This window comes from Cynocephalus volans, chromosome 6 (assembly GCF_027409185.1).
Source record: "Cynocephalus volans isolate mCynVol1 chromosome 6, mCynVol1.pri, whole genome shotgun sequence".
NCBI classification, from domain to species: Eukaryota; Metazoa; Chordata; class Mammalia; order Dermoptera; family Cynocephalidae; genus Cynocephalus; species Cynocephalus volans.
In genome coordinates this window covers 116608299-116618839 of record NC_084465.1, presented here as the reverse complement: position 1 = coordinate 116618839, position 10541 = coordinate 116608299, and the positions used below count along the sequence as shown (strand labels likewise).

General features: G+C 44.1%; 1 protein-coding gene across 1 annotated transcript in view; it reads left to right on the top strand.

Annotated features, from left to right (window-relative positions):
• Window positions 1-257: 257 nt before the first annotated feature.
• Window positions 258-10541, top strand: part of HS3ST4 (heparan sulfate-glucosamine 3-sulfotransferase 4) — a 383292-nt gene continuing 373008 nt past the window's right edge. Inside the window, exon 1 of the mRNA XM_063101210.1 lies at window positions 258-991. Within this exon, the coding sequence (XP_062957280.1) occupies window positions 258-991 (734 nt within the window). The remainder of the gene's footprint in view (window positions 992-10541) is intronic.

Genomic DNA, 10541 nt, shown 5'->3' with positions numbered 1-10541 from the left:
GCTGAGGGGGGTGGTGGTGGGGGGCCACCCGGACTCCGTGTGCAGAGTGGGGTGGGGGGCCATGCGGCCGGGCTTCCCCCCGGCGCAGCGGGACAGCGGCCAGGGCCGGGGGCGCAGCGGCGTCGCTTCATGCAGCCGGGGCGGCTGGGCGGCGGCGGCGGCGGCGGCGGCGGGGGCGGCGGCTGAAACCATGTCCGGGCAGCGCCGGGGGCTGCCGCCGCCGCCGCCGCCGCCGCCGCCGCGAGCCGGGAGCCGCGATGGCCCGGTGGCCCGCACCTCCTCCGCCTCCGTCTCCGCCTCCACCTCTGGCCGTGCCGCCGCCGCCCAGCTCCTCTGCTAAGGGGCCGCCGGCGCGCAAGCTGCTTTTTATGTGCACCTTGTCCCTGTCTGTCACCTACCTGTGCTACAGCCTCCTGGGCGGCTCGGGCTCCCTGCAATTCCCCCTGGCGCTGCAGGAGCCGCCGGGCGCTGCCGCCGAGCCCCCGCCGAGCCCGCCGCCACCCTCTCTGCCGCGACTCCCCGTGCGCCTCGGCGCCCCCTCGCAGCCGTCCGCGCCGCCGCCGCCGGACAACGCGAGCCGCGGGGAGCCGCCCGAGCCCCCCGAGCAGCCCGCCGCCCCCGGGGCCGACGGCTGGGGGCTGGCGAGCGGCGGCGGAGGCTCCCGGGACGCCTGGCCCCGGACCCCGCTGGCCCCCAGCGAGATGATGACAGCGCAGAGCGCGCTGCTGGAGACGGAAGCGCAGGAGTCCAGCACCACCGACGAGGAGCTCGCAGGCCGGAGAGCGGCCAACGGGAGCAGCGAGAGGGGCGGCGCCGTCAGCACCCCCGACTACGGGGAGAAGAAGCTGCCCCAGGCGCTGATCATCGGGGTCAAGAAGGGAGGGACCCGCGCGCTGCTGGAGGCGATCCGAGTGCACCCGGACGTGCGGGCGGTGGGCGTAGAGCCGCACTTCTTCGACAGGAACTACGAAAAGGGACTGGAGTGGTACAGGTAGGACCCTGGGCTCGGCGGAATGGAAAAGACGCGTGGGGCAGACGCGGAGGGGAAACCGCTGCTTTCCACGCCCTTTAGAAATCCAGGTACTGTCCCGAGAGCCCTGGCGGGTCGCTCAGGGGGAGCGGCTGAGAGAGTCGGACTCTAGCTAATAACGGTCACTTGTCACTTTACTTCGTGGCGAGGAGAGGAGGTGCCACCCCACGCTGCCTCAGGCTCCTCATCCAAGGTGCTTTCTGAATATGCCTGGCTCCAAGCCTGGGAATCCCCAGCCCTGGTGCCCGCGGGTGTTTCCTAAGCCAAGCACTTGTGGGTCTTTGGGATTCTGCGTTGGGGACGCCGAGGAATGAGACGGGATAGCTAAATTGAGGGGCTTTGAGATCCCCGGGAATCTCTCAGAATCACCCTCAAACGCATTTGCGTGGCTGGAATCCAACTTAGTATTTTAAGGTCAGAGCAAAATGAATAGCGAGCAGTTAAAAAGACGATGCTGGTGTTTTGGCTTTCTAGTAAAGTCAGGGTGTTTCCCACCTCCATAACTTTCTATCTCCCTTGGCTGAATGAACGCTGTGTTGTTTTTGTATCAGGAGCCTCAGTGTCTACACAGCAGTTGGTGCCCTGAGAGTTTTATGCCCTGCGCCGGGCCCTTTCTAATCTGTTCCTGCTTTGCAACAGATTGGAGTTTATGTCTTGTGAGATGCTCATATCCTTTCTTTCCCACCGTCTGCCGGTGGTGAGAGAAAGGGAGAACAGAGGACTAGAAAGTTAAGTGCAGGTAAAATAAACTAATAATTCACCTTTCTTGCCAGCCATAACATTTAAAACAACACTGGCTCAGGTGCCCAAAATGCAAACCTCCTTCGCTTTCTTTTTTTAAAAATTTTTCTCTTTCCTCCAGTTTGATATCTCTCTGGAAAGCAGATTTGGATGGTTGGCCCCATCTCGATTGCATTTCAGTAATTAATTGCAATTGTCAAACAGAAACACAGCCGTTGTCAGCTGAAGTGATGTTATCATGCCAACAGAGCCAGTAGGTGAAATAAGGATTGTTTCCTGACAGGTCTCCTTACTGTTGAAGAGATGTACTTTCTAGGTTTAAATGACAGCCTGGAAAAGTTTTAGAAATAATTTCAGAAATATATAATAAATGTGTGTATTGTGATTGATTTCTTCCACTTTAAAAAATATGCCTTATGCTTTAAAAGCTTGAGAGAAGTACACTTAGGAATAAACATTCCAGCACATTACACTGAAATAGCAAATGTGTCTGTTAATGTCTTGTCTGTTTCAACAGAGAGAACTAATTGCAGTATTTTAGGAGGCTTCAAACAGCCCCTTCCTATCAAAACATAAAACAGCAAATGCCTAATTTAACTGGAAAATCAGTATTTATAACTTCACAAGCCATGGCTTCCAGTTTGCGATTATAATTTAAAAGGTGTTAAGATGATTAATGCAACAACAGAAAAATAAAGAAGGGTATCATGTCTGGGAAGGTTTCAGTTGTTTAATTGTTGGTTGTAGGAATGTTCTGGTTTCTTCTGTGGGGTAACTTTGGCACTATAAGGATAACTGTTTTTTTTTTTCTTTCCCCCAGTTCTAATTTTAAAGCTGTGTATCTTGTGAGGAGTGTCAAATGCCCTTTGAGGGAGGCATAAAGATCAAATCTATCAACATGTGCTTGAGTTGCTTTGCAGCAGCTGGAAATAAAAAAGGGGGTGTTTTGCAGATGATTTAAAATAAAGTTGATGAAGGGTGCGTGGTGGAATGCATGTCAGGAAGTCCCACTGCAGGGTCTGGAGAATTTCTGAACGAAAGGAGAGAAGATGCCAGATTTTCCTATGTTCTTTTATACTGAGGCTGGGAAGAGAAAGTATATAAATTGCCTCACTGTCATGGCACGGCTACTGAAGGTATTATTCCAGTGCTGTCATGCTCCCAGCCTCCTGCTTCTAGCCAGCACTTGTGGTGTTTGAGGCTCTGTGTCAGCATTTGGTAGCCACTCATAAACCTGTTAAACTGAAGAGGTGTGGATAGAACAAGATTCCCCTGGTCCTCACTTAAGAGGACCATGTGATATATCTGTGTCCTCGATCTTGCCCATGGTAGATCCTTATAATGCTTAGTGGTGCTGATTGGAAGTGTTGGAGAAGAAACTTAAAAACAAGCTTCCTGCCAATACATGTCTATCTAACAGAAGGAATTATTAGCTAGCCAAAGCTGGCTTGAGAAGACTCCGAGGAGCCCCTTGGACTCACAGAAGCTAAGTTTGCTTTGGACTGGCCTTGAATGGCTCTTCAGCCTTATTACAGAAAGTAGTGCTTTGAGGGAGTTTATGAGATTTTCATTACTTCTATCTCTTCAGGTCTCTCTCTGTCCCCACGCCCCCTGTCCCCACCATGTAGGAGGAGGGGATGACTTCCTCTTTGTGTTGTAGAAAAGGAAACATTGGCATTGTTTCAAACCACTAACAGAAATCCTTCCCCTTGGTTTCCTGGTTCAACTCTGAATCTTTTAAATGGTGGCATCTGTACTTAAATAGTATAATTCCTTCCCATGCTGGTATGGTATTTGGAATTTATTTGCTGGATTAGCGAACCACAAGTTAATTAACTGTTTTGATTCCCCCCATTTATTTGTTATTATTTTTATTTTAAATGTGCTTCTAATAGCCTACTAATTCTTCAAGTGTTCCTGGTTTTCGTGTTTTCAGCAAGAGAGATTGCTGAGAAGGAATGGGGGCTGCTCTCAGCACATCTGGCTTGGGGTTTTCTTGTATTCAACTAAGCAGACCTAGCAGTTTTATTTTCTCAGTGTCACTTCAGTTATCTCTAAATCCGGGTTTTGCTCTCCTCCTACGCTGTCGATCTAATGTGATATAAAAACACATTTGCGATTAGAACATGTGCATCTGATTTTTAGGGCAAGATAGACTAATGGATTAGAATGTGTGTTAAAGCTACAGAGAAGTAAGCCTCACTCGGTGGATTGACACAGGCTGGCGATTAATGAATCGGGGTAGATTAAACCCTCCATCCCTTCTGCCCTGTCCTTCCCCCCAAAAGGGCAAAGCTACAACACACCTTTCAGTGTGAGCTGATACAAGCCGTCTAGGCAGAGACCTTAAGCTCTTCTCAGGGATGGGGCCTTGGGACAGGCCAACTGGCTGACACTGCAGAACTCATCAAAGTGACAGAGACTCAAGCTGTTTCCTCTCTCGTGGCTTGCAGGCTGTACAGTGACCGTGACCACACTCCAGGGTGACAGAAAGTGATCCTCCGTGGAGTTAGGATGTTTTGACTGTCAACAGTTAATACACATGTCCCATTGGCTAGAGGAAAGCAACTCAGGAAAACGCTGCCAAAAGTCATGTTCATGCTTCCCAGGGGACAGTGGACAGTGGTCGGCAGCATCATTCGCAGCTGGTGTCCAGAGAGAGAATGAAGGAGCATGGAGGCACTGGCATTTATTGAATGCCTGTTGCGGTCGGTGGTTGTGACTCAGAGACAGGTTATCACATTTGAGTGTCATGATGATTCTGCGAGCTGAATAGCATTACTCCCATTTTACAGGTGGCTTAAGAGGGTCGATGACTGGCCCAATGTCACTTGGCTGGTCAGTGCCTGAGCTGAGATTTGAACCCACATCTGTCCAATTTCAAAGTGCTGGATTCTTCCCCTACACCACATTGCCACTCACAAAGTGCTAGAGAGGTCATATCCTTTCTTTATTCTCTCATTTGACAAATATTTAATAAATATTTCCCATGTGCCCAATACAGTTTCAGGTACCGGGGATAAAATGATAAATAAGACAGTAAAGCACCTATTCTCCTGGAACTGAAATCTTAGGAAGAGGGTAGTGGGGACAACACACAAGCAAGCCAAACAATGTGCAGTAGAAATCCTGGTTGTGATAAAGGCCATGGTGAAAAGTAAAGTAATTGGTGGCCCAGAGCTCCTTTGTCCAGTATGCGGGCTACCACAGGCGCAGGGCTATTGAACATGGGAAATGTCCAAATTGAAATGTGCTGTAAGTATAAAATACACAGAATGCTAAATTGCTCACTCATAATTTTATATTGGCTACATGTCGAAATTATAATATTCATAATAAGTAAAGTAAAATATATTATCAAAATTAATTTCACCTCTTTTTACCTTTTAAATGTGTCTACTAGAACATTTAAAAACGCAGCGGTGATTCATTATATTTCTGTGGGGCAACACTTGTGTAGCACAATGCTTTTTAGACTTTCTGTTGTGCACGAATTCTGTTGTGAGGAGGGGCCGGAGATTCTGCATTTCTAAATAGCTCCCAGATGCAGCCACTGATGCTGCCGCTGCCTGGACCTCTCTTTGAGTAGCAAGGGGCCCAGAGAGTAACTGTTGTGTGTCTGTGTGTGCACGAATGCACGCATGCACACGTGCATTATTTTAAATGGGATGATTAGGGAAAACCTGTCTGTGGAGCTGACATAAATGAGGTAAAAGAGTAAGATCCTCCCATGTGAAGATCTGGGTGGAGAGATTTCCAAATACAGGAATAGCAAGTGCAAAGGCCCCGAGGAAGAAATAAGCTTCTTGGCTCCACAAAATGTTCTTTCATTATTCTTAAAGCTCTGTCTTTGCTGTTGGACAAAACTGGGTTCAGAACCAGGCTTGTAACTTTCTAGTTGGACGATCTTCATAGGATAAGTTATTTAAAATCACTCAGCTTCAGTTGTTTATCTGAGAGTAATTCCTTCCCTGTAGAATTATTGGGAGGAATAAATGAAATAATAAAAATGAACATATTTTCTAAACAAAATGAGTGTCCTAGAGCAGAAATTTGAATCATTTTGAGCTCTTATGTATGTTAGCTTCGATCACAGTTGTCATGATATTGACTGAAGAGTCTCTTATTTGGGATGGTTTTGGGAAAAGTCTGATAATGTTTGGCTTTACAATCTGTATCTGTTTAACCTTTAAAGCAAAGGTTACACACTCAGATGCCTTCAGGGCCCATGTGGATCATACAAACGAGTGAAGTGGCCTATGTGAAGAGAGAATGGATCACATATGCTCTGGATAATGGGGCAGCCACATTTCTGTTCCAGCTACTCTTTTCCACATGCAAATGTTGCATCGGGGCTATAGGATCTTCCACTTTGTAAGAGATATTGGAAATCTAGATTTTGATGTGAAATCTTCTGATTTTTAATGTTGGCAACAGATTTAAGTTTCTTAAAAGCTCTGTGTGGGCCAACACTGCGGGAAAAACAAAATACATTTGTGGCTGGATGCAGCCAGCTGGCTACCAATTTGTGACCTCTGATTTAAACTCATTTCAGAAAGTAACTGGCATGCCCATACCCTTTGCAGTGGCCAGGATTGTGGCTTACGTGTGCTATTTTAGTTTAGGTTCTTTTCCCCTCTACAGATTTTGCAACAGCATGGGGGGAAAACCTCCTAGACATATTGCAATGACAACAAAAAGACCTTGATATAAACAAGAACACTGAGACAGAAAAAGAAAATTCACAGATAAATTTCTCTTTTGTCCCAACAAACATTCTCTTGAAAGTGGGAAAATTCTCAGTTTTTTACTCATTAATCATGAGTGCCTGTATTTGATCTACATGGGTAACTTGCACTTACAAAATAGTTTCTGCTCAGGTGGATTGAGTAAGATCTTAGAGTTAGAAAAATTAGATTCTAGGCTTTGCTTTGCCCCATACTAGTTCTGTTGGATGTCAGGTTACTCATATTAATCTGTTTCTTAGGTGATGACGCTAGATTATCTCCATAGGGCCCATTGACCCAAACTTCTGTATTAGACCCTTCAGAGAGAAGAAGCTAGTCGCTTCTAATAGAAGCAACATGGTTTGGAGCATGTTTTTGTAACTTTGAGCCAGAATCCATCGCATATGCATTGTGTGACCTTGGACAAATTACTTATTATCAGTAAGCCTCAATTTCTCCATCTGCAGAATGGGCTCAATATTACCTACTTCCAAAAGATTACATGAGGATGAAATGGAATGGCATTTGAAGTGTCTTATACAGCGTTTGTGATATAGTAAATTTCTCTCTCCTCTTCTTTCCTCTTTCTTTCTCTCCCATTTTCCCTTTCTCCCTTACTTTTCTCCTTCATTTTCCTTTCATGTTTTCCTTTTATCCTGCCCATCAGTACTGAAGGCCCTAAAGAGAATGCTGTAATGCATTTTTCATTTGAATATAGTCTTTTCTTTTGAGATTATGTCTGAAGGAGGGATTTTAAACCCTGAAGCATCTCTTAAGTAGCTCTCCAGAGAATAATCAAAACTGGATTCCAGAATTTGGTCTATTGTAACTTGAGTTGAAGGAGGGGAAGAGTCTGATTTCACGGAAACTCCAGCCAGCATTCTCAACAAAGGGAACAAGGAAGGGAAATGGACAAGCTCTTTGGGCTTACACTCTGACATTCTCTTGAGCCTCCAGTGGAAACTGACGCCACTTTCCCGTGATAGGTTCAAAGGTACTTAGGATGCTAGGGACATGCTTGCCTTCAGTTTTTCTCAGAATGGAAAGCATTTGAGGATGCAGGCTTGGTCACAAAAACCTCGTGAGACTCCCTATCCTGAGATTTGGCTGCTTTCTCTGGTGTTCTCCAGCCATCATAAATGATTTATTTATTTTTTATTTTTGAAAATCATACTAGGCATTTTTACTTTTAAATCAAGTCAGGAGAAAGGCCTCGAGACTTTAGGTGAATGAAAGATTGCTACAGTTGTATGTTAGAAAGTTTTAAAGGTTTTCGTTTTGCATAATGGATGATATTTCTGGAACTGATTGAACTTCCGCCCTGTTAAAGTAATCTCTTGATTCCCCTGGTTTCTGTGGTTTAACAAGCTCCTCTATGACTGTCTTGGGAATTTCATTCTGAAATTATGATTCACTAAGGGAGCCTTTCAGCCCATCTTGCCATTAATTAAAAACAGGTGGTTGACTTTTTTTTCCTTTTACACTCACTAGTTAGGATTTGCCTTCCTTTAAAGATATTTTTCAACCTTTATTTAAGAATATGCAGAGCATATTTCCAGGAAAACAAAGCAACACATGAAGCAGGTAATATTTTTTGGTTGCAAATACTAGAAATCAAACATAAACTATAATAAACTAAAAAATAATAATCGGTTGCCTTATATGGTTGAGAAGTCGAGGGGGAATGTCTTCAGGAAAAGCTGGACCCAGCATCTCAAATGATGTCACATTCCATGAATTTGCCTTGTTTATTTCATTCTCAGTAGACTGTCTTATCACATTTTAGGCAAGATGGTAAGGAGCAATCCTAAACAAACATATTTTATGTTTACCAATCCTTTTCAAAATATTTTTTCTTAAGAGCTTCTGTAGGAAATTCCTGCAGATGCCTTTGGCTGAGGTTGGGTCATGCACCGATTTATGAAACAATAATTGTGTAGTACTCTAATTAGGCCTGGGAGATGTAGCTACCCTTTTGGCTTGGGGTTGTGGTGGGAGCAGGGAAACAGGAATAGCTCCATACAAACCATAGGAAACAGTTTTCCCATAGAAAAAGAGGGGTTCATGGTTTTTAATTGCTAAAAAAGTGAGAGCCAGTTAAACCAAAGGTTCATTAAACCTATAAAGGTCCACTCTGGGACAGCACATAATCTCTCTAATCCAGTATTTTAACCCAGCAAGAGGTACAGAGGGTTAGCTTGAGGAGGTTCAGTGCACTTGTTATTTAGTTATTTATTCATTTATTTATTTATTAAAAATGTGTTTTAAATCTGTACTGTCAACTGTGTGCTATGCACTGGGCTCAAACACGAGTCAATCATGGCCAACAATCTGAAAGAGCTCATAGACTGGAGAAATAGACATGTAAATGATTATATTACAAGTAGTATAATCCTTGACAAAGTGGAGTTTATACGAAGAATGGAAGGATGGTTCAGTCTTGGCAAATTTAATAATGTGATTCACTGTTAAAACTGGCAAATGAGAAAAATCTTGTGAATTATTGTCTGGATGCTAAAAAGATATCTGATTAAATAAATAGCTATTCCTGATTTTTAGAACAACCTGCTAATAAAATAGGATTATACCCAAAGCCAGCATGAGCTTTAATGGTGTAACACTAGAAATATTCCCTTAAATCTAGAACAAGACCAGAAATGCCCATTATCATCACCATCGGTCAGGAATTATTAGATAATGCAATTAGATGAGAAAAAGAAGTAAGGAAGGAGGAAACTAAGAAAACCAATCCCTCCATGAATCTATTGGAAACAATGATAGAATTCATAAAGGTGGCTATTAAGGAAATTATGCAAAATTTATAGTTTTCTTATATGCTTATGCCATTTTGAAAATATGATGGGAAAAATGTTCCATTTATAGAAAACCAATCAGAGAGACAAAATAACTAGGAATAAATTTAGCAAAAATTGCAAGAGATTTGTAAGAACAAAATTTTAATATTATACTAAGGGGAACCACAGAAGACAGGAGTAAATGGAAAGAGACGCTCTTCTCCAGGTAGCATTACTTTTGTTTCCTTCCCTCCTCCCCCCCTGATTTTTGTCTATTTGTTTGTTTTAATTCTTTGCTGACTAAAGTGAGATCAGGTGTGTTTGAGAGTGGCCTGAAAATATTGTTTATATAAACATGACCAAAATGTTGTACTTCATATATAGGATTTCCCTACTTTCCACATTTTATTTGGCTGAGTAAAGAATGGTAAGATGACTTAAATCCTACTACAGTAATTGGAAGGTGGGTTCTTGAAGAGGTGATTAGATTGTAGGACCATGCTGCAGTGAATGGATTAATAATGGTGGTGAGGGGTGTGGTTCTGAGGGCTTCAAAAGGACAGCACATGTGGAGGTTAGGCTGTCTCTGCCTCCACCATCTTGCAGTGTGAGGTCCCTAGATCACTGTCACCACCACCAGATGTGTTCCTTGGACTGTGGACTTCCCAGCCTCAGAAACTGTAAGCAATAAATTTCATTCTTTTTTTAAATCAGCCAGTTCCAAGTATTTTGTGATAAGCAACAGAAACAGATGAATACAACACTCATGCTGTTACAAAATAAAGAACAAATCAGGGACAGACAGTGGTTATTTCCAGATGGGACAGGGAGAAGAAGATTTGTATCTGAAAGAACAGAACAGTAGCAGTCGTGGTGGCGGACACACATTGTCCTCACCCATTCCGGACTGTGCCTCAAGTGTTGAATTCATTCAGTCTTCACAAGAACCTGGCGAGGGTGGGACTGTTATTACTCACACTTCACAGTTGAGGGAACTGAGGCACAGGGAGGTTGAATAACTTGCTCAAAACAGAGTTGGGCTTCAAACCGGGGTGGACGGCCTCAAATATGCAACTTTTCCTTTTATTTCTCTCAAAGCTCTTTTCCACAAGTAGTGCTGTCTTCCAGCATCATGGGAGTTAATAATAAGTGTTAGCAATTTCCTGCTGGAACCTTTTGATGTCCCTTGCACAGGTGGACTGACCTGCCTACCTACAGGACATGCTAACTCAGGGGTCTTGCTCTGAC